The sequence below is a fragment of the Phyllopteryx taeniolatus genome, chromosome 8 (genome assembly GCF_024500385.1).
Source record: "Phyllopteryx taeniolatus isolate TA_2022b chromosome 8, UOR_Ptae_1.2, whole genome shotgun sequence".
Lineage (NCBI taxonomy): Eukaryota > Metazoa > Chordata > Actinopteri > Syngnathiformes > Syngnathidae > Phyllopteryx > Phyllopteryx taeniolatus.
The window spans coordinates 7,689,380-7,703,650 of NC_084509.1; the positions used below are offsets into that span (position 1 = coordinate 7,689,380).

At 41.9% G+C, this 14,271-nt stretch overlaps 1 protein-coding gene across 4 annotated transcripts in view; it reads left to right on the forward strand.

Annotated features, from left to right (window-relative positions):
* pitpnm3 (PITPNM family member 3) overlaps window positions 1-14,271 on the forward strand; it is an 89,502-nt gene that overhangs the window by 17,964 nt on the left and 57,267 nt on the right. For 2 of the 4 annotated variants that reach the window (XM_061782767.1, XM_061782769.1), the window contains one exon: window positions 7,423-7,530. In XM_061782767.1, the coding sequence (XP_061638751.1) occupies window positions 7,423-7,530 (108 nt within the window). The remainder of the gene's footprint in view (window positions 1-7,422; window positions 7,531-14,271) is intronic. The other 2 variants (XM_061782768.1, XM_061782770.1) reach the window with 1 other exon arrangement.

The following is a 14,271-nucleotide window of genomic DNA, read 5'->3' on the forward strand; positions in this document are numbered from 1 at the left end:
TTTGGGGGCGGAATTTTCAGATAATATGGGAGGCACTATCAAAAGTCATTCAACTTTGCTGTCACGCTCAGCTCACATACTGATTAAAACTAAACGTTTTTACAATGTAGCATCATCCATCTATCTAGTATAAGTGGTTTAAATTGGGTCGCAATGCAACAAAATTTCTAGCGCAGGGGTCGGCAACCTTAAATACTCAAATACACAGTCTCCCCCCCCAAAAAAAAAAAAAAAAAAAAACGGCAGCCACAAAACCAATTTGACATTTAAAGTGATAACACTGCATATATTGTTGTTGTAGTTGTTTTTTTACTTGTATGTATAAAATACTGTAGTGTGTTGCATTTGCTGGAGAGAACACAGCATTTTATTTTTGCATTTAAAAAAAAAAAAAAAAAACCTGAAACATTTCTTTTTGAGTCCTTCTCATATTCAGGAAATTTAAGCAACATTTAAATTATGCGCCTGTGGCGAATCAAAAATGCAAACCAAAAATGTCACTTGCTTTGGTGTTCCGTCATAATTTTATCGCATGTGTAGTGTGCAGTCAGCTGTCAACTTGAATTCAAAATGATCATTTCACTTAACAATGTAAGATAATAAACAATTAAAATATACATTTTACCTGATTAATGTGATTTTGGTCCTGACCCTCCGTGTACAACAATTGTAAGCTCTCATCTGTGAGGTGTGTTTTTAATATCATTCATGTAGCATTAAACGCATTACCTACTGGGGGTCGAATAGTTTAATAAATCTTGACGATTGGTGTTGCATATCGGCAGTTGTGACGTATATTTGGAGCAACACAAAAAGTTTTATTTTAATGTAATGTGAATTACATTTGAAAAATGAATGAAGTAATTTAAATGTAAATGAAATATTCATTTATTTTCCAGTCACAGAGAGCCACAGCAGGATGAAAGAGCTTTGAAGGATCCCTGGAAATGGCAAAAATCATAATAGAATTTGGCGGCACGGTGGCCGACTGGTTAGGGCGTCTGCCTCACAGTTCTGAGGTCCGGGGTTCAATCCTTGGCCTCGCCTGTGTGGAGTTTGCATGTTCTCCCCGTGCCTGCTTGGGTTTTCTCCGAAACTAAAGAGTTTCACAATTTAGCATCATCCATCAGCCTGTTATACAACATTACAACTTGGTTGCAATCGAACAACATTTCCAAGGCAAGTTCGCCTTTGAAAGACCCCTGGAAATAGCCAAAATGATAATAACATTTCCGCTTTGAACCAAAATGGCGGCCTTTCCGTGTCTTTTCAGGCACAGCTTATGGAGACTTTTTTTGTGAGTCTACTCATGAGAGCTGTAAAAAAAAAATTATTTACAGTATGTAGAGTGTGTTGTGCTTTGTGGAAATATGGTTATAATGTAAAGGTAATTAACAGCTCCAAAGTGCACGACTCAACCGGAGAATCATTGAGGCAACCAAGGCCTTTATTTTTGAGGACACGCGCTAGCTGCTGTTGTGCTGGGAGCCCAGCAAAGCCATTGGAATACTTTTTTATGGCCCCTATAAGCATCACAGAGAGACCCAAAGCACCGCTTTATCTGCTGCGGCGGCAGCATAATGACAGTTAGTCTACATCATGGCTACCACGCCTCCGTCAGTTACATCATTGAAACGTTACATCATTGAAATGACCCTCCCCAGGGGCTCACTAAAGACAATGTAGACAGACGCAAGTGTACTGTGAAATAACACTACAATGAAGAGAGACTGTGTTAGGCCAGCATTGGATGCTATAATGACAATGTACAATGTATTGATTGCTCAGTCTCTTAATTAAGAACAATACGATGAACCCCTGCATATTCGTGGTTCAGTAATTTGCCTATTTGTGGATTTTTCGCCATCTTGTAGTAACGTGGTGTTGTATTAGGTTCAATTCATTGATGGTATTTTTTCATCTCGCTTGAGATGTCCTATTGTTGACAGTCCGTGAATGCAACTCGTGCGATGGAAACGTCAAAGTGAAAGCAAAAATTTGTGCTAACATGTAAATGGGCTAGTATGCGAGCTAATACTATTGATGAGCCTCATGTGAAGATGGTTTATTTGTGTTGAATACTGTATGTAACATGGGTTTATGATTGTGTACATTCTAGATGCATGGTGTTGATGCTTGCCTGATTATTCTTTGTGTTGTTACAGACCACCGAAAAAGAATGATCCTACAACTTCTTTGTTACAATCCACTCTGTTTTAAGTGCTTAGTTGCCACTTTGTGGCGTTTATAGGTAATTACACCCCACTTACCCACGGATTTTCGCTATTTGTGGCAGGGCTCGGTCCTGATCCTCCACGAATAGCGGAGGTTCACTGTACACTACACTGGTAGGCTCACAGTTATATTTGTCTTGAATGAGTTCAAATGTACAGTTAAGCCCAAAGTGAAACATACCCTGGCCAAATGTTGTGTTACAGTACATTTTCATTTGTTGAATTTTTTTTTTTTTTTTTTTTTTTTTTAAGCTGGAAATGACACAAAGACATTGACAGAGTTGAGAAAGAGATATTAATGATATTGAAAATGACTAAAATGTATTTATACCTCTGATCTAAGCTTATAATTTTCAGGATTTTTTTTCCAAATTCATTTGATTAATGTGATTTGGTAATAATGCTTTTGATCTAGGTGTAGCAGCCTGTGGTTCATTGTCTATCGTTCCTTCCAGCTCATCTGATTGTGCGTCATCGGGTGTCGAATGAGGCTAAAACAAAAGCCGTCACATAATTACAACTCATGCCCTTTGAAGAAATCAAGGATCCAGGACTTTTTCCTGGTCGTTTAACAATCGTGCCATGGCTCCTGCCTCATGTCCACTCACAATGAGCTGACAGCTTGAAGGATGACCCGAAAATGTTTCCCCCCCCCATCCCTGGAGGCAGTATGCTACTAGCGTGCAGGCCAGTCTCTCACCTTCCTCGCTCCTTACTGCCACTTCAAAGCACTTTGCCATACTGACTTTCATTCCGAGGCTGTTGTCGGCGTCCCTGGAATAAAAAAAAATTAAAAAACGAGCCCGTAGCACCAGCTTCATTGATCAATGCTAAATTTGTTGGGGTTGTCTTTCATGAGAGGAAGGATGAAAAAGTCTGAAGGGTGTATTCTGGGAAATGAACACGCTTGGTACTCCGCTCACTCCAATGAGATTGTTAATATGGCAGGGCGCATGAAAAAAAGTCTCAAGTATCTGTTCCCCAAAATGAAAAAGAAGTCAGCCCTTTTTGTTAAAAGCAACTTTATTTTATTTTCTGGGGTGCTCCAAGGGGTCCTACAGGTCCCATGTTGTGGCTATTTAGACCTGCATAGAGTGAATCTCTAACGTGGACTTAATATAAAAGTGTCAATTTCATTAACAAAAAAACCCCACCTTGGTTTAGTAATACTTGTGTCCAGAAAAGGCCCCTTGGACCGCTACTTCTATTTGACCCAGATTTGTATCTGCTTTGTCCATATTTGGCTAAGACCGCCCCCTTTGCTGTGATTGTTTCCCTCCGTCTCGAAGACCCAACCGTCATTATTTGTGAGAGTACGTGTTTGTTATGTTGACGGCGCTTTCTTGGGGGCGGAGAGGTAGGCAGAGATCTTCACTAGTGACATATATGAGCTTGAGAAATTTGAATGTGCTGATTTCAGGCCTCTCGCCAAAATAACTCAGGAATGCGTGGATGATTTTAATTCATATTTCACGTTTAATGAGGCACAATAGAACCAATATTACTAGAAAATATTAAAATATGGCACCATTAAACCATCTCCTTGAAGGCATGGCTCAGTGTTGTAGTCATCTCCCAGCCTGAAGGTTGTGAGTTTGATTCTCAGCCCCTGTGTATCAAAATGTCTTTGAGCAAGATATTGAACCCGTTATGTTCCCGATGCTGCATCATCAACAGGTGACTGAGCAGACAGTGTTAAAGTGCTTTGAACGTCGAAAAGCGCTATACAAGTGAAAGCATGGCATTTGAGCCAAATGAGCCCAAGTTGGAATCAGTGATTCTATACAGACGGACGGGTGACATGAAATTAAGAATTTCAGCCTACAGGATGTGGGTGGAGACTTTGACAGGCAACAAGATATTGAAATAACTCAAGAACCTTTAGCGTCATTTCAAACTTGCACAGAGTCGGTGGTTGAGCGCCCCTCGATGTAATTGTCTATCAGGAAAAACTCTCAAGGACCCATGTCATGAAATGAACAGAAAGTTGTCCATTTTGGTTAAAAGAGGCAATTTTTTATTTCGGCTAATTCCAAGAGGTCCAAGTTGAACTAACTTCTCCAAGATAACTTAGTCAAATGAACCCAAATTAGAATTGGGGATACAAGACCAATGGGCTGTGACATCTTTTTTCGGCCACAACGTATGATATAGGTGGAGCCTTTGATGAGTTGCCGTGGAAAACGTCCCAAAATAAAGTCCAATAAACTGAAGAGCTTATCAGATAAAGAAAAATAGCACTGTATTGTATAAAACCCCAATACAGCAATAAAAGAAATAAACTGGTTTTATAAAGTGCAATGACTGTTTATACTGTAGTATTTGTCTTGATGTGTGCCTAATGATTGACGCAGGGATGTAGCACCAGAATCTGGGACCCCAGATTTTTCCACTTTACTCGAGCAGCAGTGTATCTGAAACTTGCTCGTAACTCCAACTTTGGCTTGTAACACAAAGCAGAAAATCGACCAAGCGACGGCTCCTACCTCAAAAAACCCATGTCAGTGCACTCATAAGTCAGGATAGCAATGTACTCATAGCTAAGCTTTATTATTCTTAGTTGAAAACTTGGCTCGCGTTCCGTTTGCTTTCTCTCTCTGCATTTCCACAGCAGCTGTCTCAGCGGAAAACTCCTCAGGTCTGAATTAATTGCGGTCACTGCCAAGTTGTCCATCCATCAGGCCTCCAGAGACTACACAAACAAGTTTATATCGATCAAAGTCTACAGAATGAGCAAAAATAGATAATTTAATCCATCATATCGATCCCAAAGTCTGTTGGCAGCCTGACTGAGTCACCGTCCCTTCCTCAGCAGGAGTGCATATTGCGGGGTGCACTCCAATTTTGCTCCTCCCGAAGATTGAGTGAAGTGCATTCACTTTGCATTCTCCCACTGTCCACAGTGATCTGATCGCCAGTGACAAACGGCGACCATTTGAGCCTCCGCCGCGTGATCCAAACGGGCAGTACGTTGGCGTATGTGGGAGGAAGAGTGAGAGATGAGAGAATCTGTCATTTTTCTGCCCCCTTTCCTCCCCCCACCACCATTGCATGACTCATCCAGAATGAGCCGACACAAACCCTTGACCACTCTAACTGGCTCTGCTCGTCCTTGTGTTGAAAGCCTCACAAGTGTCCAATAGAATCTCGGCTATCATTGACCGTGACAGTCTGACACCTTGGAGCGCAGCTGTTTGTTTTTACCCGCCGCTGCAGGGGTTGCGCGCCATTTAAGCTGCACTGCCAACACAATGGGACTAGCTAAAAACAATTAATATACAGTAGCTTTGACATGGTCAAACATTCTCAGGAGCTGTTAACAAAGAAATAGCCCCTACCACCCACTTCTTTTGATCAATGGAAAATTTGGTGGGCTTGTCTTTTATGACAGGATGCAAGAAAACATCACAAGGACCTGTACTCTAAAATGGACAGGAAATCAGCTGTTTTTGTTTAAAGCGGCAATTTTCAGCCAGATCCTGGGCGTTCTACTTCCACCAACTCCTCATATGTAATCCAGCCAAATAAGGTCAAATTGGTGTAAAAGAAAATAACCTTTATTATCCCACAATGGGGAAGTTTAGGATTGCCTATCATGACAGGATGTGTTAAAAAGTCTCAAGGTCCCATGCTGTGAAATTGAGAGGAAGTCAGCTATTATGTTTACTAATTCCAAGGTGTACTACATTAACCAATTCCTACAAGGCAATTCAGCCAAATGAGCCCAAACTGGAATCAAGGTGCTGATGAGTTACACAAGGTAAACTGGAGCTTTTTTTGCTGGCAGAAGAAGTAGGCCAGGTAACGCTTATCTTGGCTTCACTTAGCATACAGCAGAACTGACTGGGATGTCACTCAACGCACACAACCCACAGTCAGTGTTTCATGAAAACAAATTGCTAAATAATTGTAATGCGGGAGTTAAATAAGTCACACATTCAACGAACTACGGGTAACATAAACGCACACAATCAATGTCGTTCATGCACATTAAGGATGAACGTCTTCGTTATGGCAACAGTTCAACATTTTATGACGCATTGCATGCTGGGAGCACATGGCTTCACAATTCTGCTGCGTGCAAAATACAGCAACGCTGTGTGATGTCAACCAAAATCAGTGGATGCAGTGGAAACTGGAGTTAATTACCGTAAAATCACAGGTATGTGGTGAATAACTGCAGAATTTACAGGAATTATCTAAGTGTAAGTACTTAAAAATAATTTTGCTCTCCTGTGAATCACGGAACTAAAATTTTGTTGCATAAAGACCGTTTCTGTGATGTGCTTCACATCTGTGTTGCACGCGGTCCACCATCTACGGGCAACCGAGGACCATTGGACTAAATTCTCCAGTTTTGATGGGCTACTTTTTTTAAACAGACTTATTATTCTCAACAAAACTGCACAGAGTTGATCCATATCGATATCACAATTTATCATGTCACGATGCTATAACAATACTCACAGGCATATATGCTTCCTACTCTGCGAAAAATAGTAATGTGGTTTACTTGTGTCTTTGTGTTGTTGTTGCTGTTATCTGCATGGATGCATCACACTCCCCCTAAGAGGCCAAGGTGTGCACAGCAGGAACAGCGCACTCAACAAAGTACGCACACAACAGCCACAGGTCGTGTGTTAATCGAGCGTTTAAAAAGTGAGCGTCGTTAAAGGGAATTTGCGTTAATGTGTTGTTAATGCGTCATTTTCAACAGCCCTAATTATAACATGTCAGGCATATCTCCAAAACCTTCAATTTTCAGGAAACAAAAAAAAAAAAGCCACGATTGTTGAGTCATTAGCATTGCATTGTCAAAGAGAGCAAACCCTTTTCAACACTTTATGTTCATCAGTAATAACATAAAACATAAAAAAATCACATACCCACGTGGGAACTGACCAGTCGCATCGATTTGTGAAAAAATAGGAAATTGACCAAATTTAGACATAGGAGGCTTCACCCCGACGCCGCTGATATGCACTCTCACAAACTGAAATGAAAATGAAATTCTTACTTGCACACGCTGAGAAAAAAAAAAGCGACTATTTTGTCATAGTTTCGTTCCCTGCACAAGGTTCAGTTGTCAGAGAAAGTCAGTTTGTTGTCTGATATTTAATGTCCTTATTTTTATGTATGTTTAACGTTGATTTGTGTGTGTGTGTGTGGTTGTGCGTATGCGCCCCAGCAGATGTGATGGAGGGGAAAAGTGCCATGCTGCTGGGCATGAGTCAGTGGAACTCCAACGACCTGGTGGAGCAGATTGAGACACTGGGACACATGGACCCGTCTCATGGTACGCATGCGCACACACACACTGAATATACAGTGGATTTCATCTCGTAACACCTGAACACCAAGAGTGAGGATGGAGCGGTACGCAAAATGGATGGAGTTCTCTTTCTAGTTAATTCCTTGCAAAAAAAGCAGAGATTGTACAGAACAAACACACAATGAAGTAGAGAAGGTGTTCCAAGACTCCAGCTGCGGTTACACTTAAACTTGACATGCAGTAGCCTCCTGATATCAAACATACAATTGTTTGCAGCTACTTGTAACAGAGCGAATGAGAATAACCTTGGACAGTGAGCCACGTGCTGCTTCACCATGTCTAAAGACAAATACATTACCCGATCACATGTAGCAGTCTGCTCTTGTGAATTTCTATTTTCATCTCGTGCGCGCTCTTCTAAGTAATGGTAAACAATTCTAGGTTTGTGACCAAGAGGCAGCTCCACGTTCAGTTGCATTATCAGCAGCCGAGTTAGTCAGAAGACTTGTGGACTGCATTGTGCACGTCTGCTCAGCAACCTCCCTTCTAGAAGGATGTGGCTTATTACCCCAATTGTTTTTTAAATATCTGTTTCAATTAACTCAATTATACTTTTGGCTCCACGTTTTGTGATAGCAGCTGCTGTGTTAATCATAAGCTCTCGTACAATGCATTCCATGCATCTGCTCTGTACAATCTCTCCTCTTTCTGGTATGGAATTAACTAGAAGGACAACTCGTGGTGTTTCCCAGTACAAATAATGTATGTCTGTGTTTATGAGGTGGCTCCATGTATACTGTAAGTGTGAGAGCTGCTGCCGTGTTAATCAGAAGACCTTGTACAGTACACTGCATTCCCTGTATCTGTTCTTAAAAAAAAGAACAAAAATCACTTCTCCTCTTTCTTGCAATGAATAAACTAGAAAGACGACTCACTCTTTGTGTTACCCAGTAAGCAATTGTGTGTTTGTGATTATGTGACTCCATGTTTAGGAAATTTTGACAGCAGCTGCCGTTTTAGTCAGAAGATCTTATATACTGTATTCCTGTGTATCTGCTCTGTACAAGTTATCTCTTACTTGCTAGGAATAAACTAGAAAGACAACATCTTGGGGTTATCCAGGGTTTATTACAGGTATATAGAACATTGCCACAATGAGATATTAAAGATTTACAGATAATAACACTGTTTTCCATCTTTAATGTTGTCACGTATGGGGAGTAGCTGGATCCAAGAGCAGGCGGAGGCAGATGTAAAATGATGAACAGTTTATTGAGGAAAGGAAATGGTGGTGGTCCTAGGTGGATTGGCAGGCGGTGGCTTGGACAGGTGGCAGGCTGTGGTGAGGACAGGCGGCTGGTTTGGCGGCAGGAATGACGTGGATCAGGAACATTGAGAACAAGGAGCTTACGTGAGGTAAACGGGCTGCGGTACCGCTGGAAGTAACTGCAATACTTTGGTGAGGATTTCCTGGAACAGCCAGGCTTATATACCGGTGGTGATGAGGCTGATTGGAGACAGGTGCTGAAAACAGAGAGGGGAGGGGGGAGAGAGATAATGGAACTGCAGGGCAGTATATGACAAATGTGCTTGAATTGATTTAGCTTTTTCTCCGTGGTTTGTTGCTGAAAATGCCAAAATGTCACGACCCCCCCCCCACACACACACCGCTTCATTTAAATACCATAAGCAATGTTCCAAATGTCACTGGCCTCATATCAACAAGCAGCCCGGCGGTGGAAACAAAAACTAGGTAAAAAAACAAAATGAGAATAGGGAGCATACAGTCTGATGCTCTGAGCTGATGTTTTGGTGCATTAAAATAAAAGGATCCTGAGCATCGTGAGCCCAAGATGAACATAGGGGGGTGCTGGGGGAGGGTGGGGGCTGATGATGACATGCAAAATATGCAATCTGTTTGAACCTTACAGCACTCTCTCTCTAGTTCTCATCGTCTGTGGGCTTCAATTGCTGCTGCTAGTGGAATAACACTCATAGCAAGCAGCTATCTGAAAATGATAAAAACTATGGTCTTCTGACAAATACGAATCGCTTCGTGACCACAAACATAACATTGTTTACTGGGAAACACCGCCAGGTGTCTTTTTAGTTCATTCCTTACAAGACTGAGGAGAAATTGCATAGAGTGGATGTTGTGAATGCGCAATTTAAGGTCTTCTGACTGACACAACAGCTGCTGTCACACCGAAACTAAACATGGAGCCGTGTCGTGATCACAAGAGTACAATTGTTTGTAGTCACTTGGGCAATGAACTACATTCCATATTACTGTAATAAATACTGAAAAACCTGGTGAAGCAGCATGTAATTGTCCAGGATTATTCTCGTATGTACTGTTTAAAGTTAAACAATTGTATGTTTGTAATCGCCAGGCAGCTCCATGTTTAATATAAGCGTGACTGCAGTTGCTGTGTAAGTCAGAAGACCTTGCGTACTGCATTTCCTACATATTCTTTGTGCAATTTCTTCTCTATCTTGCACGGAATAAACGAGAAAGACAACTCTTGGTGTAAAATGCTTGCAAGGTATTAATCCTCGACATGACGTCCTAATGAAGAATCCTAACAGGATCCAGTCAACCAAATCTCCGGCGTGATTAGCCATCCTGAGTGCTGCTGACACAAAGGGAAACTTTCATTAGTACTCTCGGTGCTCATAAATCAGCTCAGGGTTTTATGTAGATTTATGCAGATTGTTTTTGATTTTTAATAGAATACTTGAGCTCTCACTGCAGCCACTGTGGGATTTGTTCATTGCTGTGAGGGATGCATTGCTATTCATAATAACCATAATTATATTCATACATAAGCATTTTGTCTCTTTCCATTCATGCCTGTCAAGGGTCGCTTGCAGTAACGTAGCATTGTAAATGTAAATACACTCTGCAGCTCTTATTCTAATCAATGGCGATAACCAGCTTCAGATCAGTTTGCATCTAAGGGAATAGCGCCATCCACCAAGTGCGTTTTGCTTTTTGCTTTTGTTTGGTCATTTATGATTGTATAATTATTATTATTATTATTTTTGTGTATAGCTGCGACTGTTGTGAAAGCGTATTATTATTTTAAAAATCTTTTTTGTGTGTGTACAGCTGCGGCTATGTTGCGCTATGTTGAGTTGAGTGTGATGCCACCACAGAAGGTTGTGCCAGTGATGGTATAAGAGGGCAAAGTCCAAAATTTCAAACAGTATTAGGATTTGAAAATAGAGTTACGGTTTCAAATTAGGATTTAATGCCGAGATAAGGTTTTCAAAAACGGTCTCAAGCCAGGGTGAGGGTTTCAAATAAAGCTTTAATGCCTGGGTTGTGGTCTCAAAGTAGGATTTGAAGCCTAGGTTAGGGTCTCATATTAGGGTTTAGAGTTTGGGTTAGAGTTGTGATTTAGGGTTTCAAACAAGGGTTAGTCTTTCAAACCAAGGTAAGGTTGCAAGCCAGGTTTTGGGTTTTAAATTAGCATTTCAAGCCAAGGTTTAGTCATGGTGCTTGGTTAGAAAAATATAATTAATTGCAGGCTTTGGAATTATTTAATCTCAATCAATCACAGTTTGATCGTCATAAAATTGTGCTTCCAATTATCATGATGGCAAAAGTTTGAGCCTAGACCCTTTCCATTCTTTCCACTGGGAAAATAGTTTCAAAAGACAAAAACCGGTTAGCTGGATTAAGGCCTCTTTGTGAAGCTTCCAAACTGAAAAGTAAGCGGATACTCTCAAAGACTGAACTTCAGTGAGAAACGTTTCAATTAACTAAGACGACTCACTCTTTGTCTTACCCAGTAAGCAATTGTGTGTTTGTGATTATGTCACTCCATGTTTAGGAAATTTTGACAGCAGCTGCTGTTAAGTCAGAAGACTTTATATACTGTATTCCTGTGTATCTGCTCTGTACAAGTTATCTCTTTCTTGCTAGGAATAAACTAGAAAGACAACATCTTGGGGTTATCCAGGGTTTATTACAGGTATATAGAACATTGCCACAACGAGATATTAAAGATTTACAGATAATAACAGTGTTTTCCATCTTTAATGTTGTCACGTATGGGGAGTAGCTGGATCCAAGAGCAGGGTTTCAAGCTTCCAAACTGAAAAGTAAGCGGATACTCTCAAAGACTGAACTTCAGTGAGAAACGTCAGTGGGCTCCCACGGAGATCAAAGAAATCTCTCCTGCAGAGATGCATTTCTCACTCACACACGCACACACACACACCAATAGCAGGTCCACTCACAAAAGCATCAAGGACCTATGAAGTGCTCCACTGTCACACAAGTGCCGGGCTCTTTTGTGCATTTAGTGCACGTATGTGGCCGTGCATGACCGATTATGCAGTGGACTTTTTTTTTGGCTCTGTGGATTATTTCAGGTTATTTATTTCCATTGTGCAAGGTAGAAGTTATCATTAACAACTGTCAAGGAACAATCGTATTAAAGTAATTGCTTGATGTTTGACGCATATGTTGAAATCAAGGATTCTTAAAACTATATATTTTAAAAACACATTAATATGTTCAAACATTTATACGAGAGACAAAAGGATGTGAGACACATCTTCAAACAACAAAAGATTAACAAAGCAGGAGGCCCAGACCATGTGTCCCCATGCTGTCCCCAAAGCCTACATGGACCAGCTCGCTCCAGTCTTCACACAGATCTTCAATAGATCTCTGGAACTGTGTGAAGTACCATCCTGTTTCAAACGCTCCACCATCATTCCAGTTCCCAAGAAATCTACAATCTCGGGTCTAAATGACTACAGGCCTGTCGCCTTGACATCTGTGGTCATGAAGTCCTTTGAACGTCTCGTGCTGGACCCTCTGCAGTTTGCCTACCGAGCGAACAGGTCTGCGGATGATGTAGTCAACATGGGACTGCAGTTCATCAAAGAACACCTCGACAGTGCAGGAGCCTACGAGAGGATCCTGTTCGTGGACTTAAGCTCAGGGTTCAACAACATCATCCCTGAACTCCTTTCCTCCAAGCTTCTCCAACTCAACGTCTCGCCTGCCATCTGCCAGTGGATTTCCAGCTTCCTGACGGGCAGGACACAGCAGGTCAGGCTGGGGGAGATCACCTCATCCACACACAGCATCAGCACTGGGGCACCCCAAGGTTGTGTCCTCTCTCCGCTGCTCTTCTCTCTCGACACGAACGACTGCACCCGGCTGTCAAACTCCTGAAGTTTGCAGACGACACCACAGTCATCGGCCTCATCAAAGACGGTGACGAGTCGGCATATCGACAGGAAACGGAGCGGCTGGAGCTGTGGTGCGGCCGACACAACCTGGAGCTGAACACGCTCAAGAGTGTAGAGATCATCGTGAACTTCAGGAGGCATCCTTCGCCACAGCTGCCCCTCACGCTGTCCAGCTGCCTTGGGTCAACCGTCGAGACCTTCAAGTTCCTGGGAATTACAGTCTCCCAGGACTTGAAGTGGGCGACCAACATCAACTCCGTTCTCAAAAAGGCCCAGCAGAGGATGTACTTCCTTCGGCTTCTGAGAAAGCACGGCCTGCCACGGGAGCTGTTGAGGCAGTTCTACACAGCGGTCATCGAATCAGTCCTGTGTTCTTCTTCCATCACAGTCTGGTTTGGTGCTGCTACAAAAAAGGACAAACTCCGACTGCAACGGACAATCAAAACTGCTGAAAAGATTGTCGGTAACCCCCTACCCACCCTTGAGGACTTGCATGCTGCCAGAACTCAGACAAGAGCGTGCAAAATCCTCTCGGACGCTCCACATCACCACCGTTCACCAGCTCTTCCGGCTCCTTCCCTCAGGTAGGCGCTTCCGAACAATGCAAACTTGAACTAGCATACATTCCAACAGCTTCTTCCTTCTGGCAATCAACTTCTTAAACAGCTAACCTACAATTCCATTGCAAAATGCTGCCAATTTTTTTGTCTTGAGTTTGTTGTCACATTTCTGTCGGGCCAATTATACATTACTCGTGCACTCACTGTAGTAGTCTCACCATGCTGCACTATTTGCATATCTGTTGTTGACCAATACTGGCCACTCATGCCAGAGTAGCATCTGCCCAATTTGCACACTGACTGAGGAGTATCTGCAACATTTGCACTATTGACATTGTCCCAGATTCTCGTGCTACTAGTCACTTTAAACTGCATACATTCCTTGAAGTCTCGGCGCCCTTTGCACAATGGCCATTGCACCGGACTATTGCGAGATGAGTCATTCAAACTGCTCTAAGTGCTAGAGGACTCTGGATCTTTTTGCACAATTGTCCCCCCCAAAAATAAATAAATAAATAAATAAATAAATTGTGCCGGCATGACCAGATAACTAGCAACCCTTTATTTCTCAGTGACTGTTCTTTGTCAATGTCTTTATGTCGCAAAAGTGTCCTCTGTCAATTGACTGTCTGTTGTCGTACTAGAGCGGCTCCAACTACCGGAGACAAATTCCTTGTGTGTTTTTTGGACATACTTGGCAAATAAAGATGATTCTGATTCTGAAAGACTAATAACATGAAAAAGCAAAAAGACCACATGCTCCTGCTTGGACTTTTTATATATCGTTGTTCTATTTAAGTGGTGGTTATGATCAATAACTTGCAAGGAACAACTGCATTACAGAAACAGGACTCGTGCATGAGAATGGACATTTTATTTATTTTTTTACTCTGGATTATTTCTAGTAATTGCATTTATTTGTATTCTGCAAGGTGCCCGTTATCATGAATAATTGGCAAGAGGAGTTATTGCATTAACAGCTCCTAGCTGT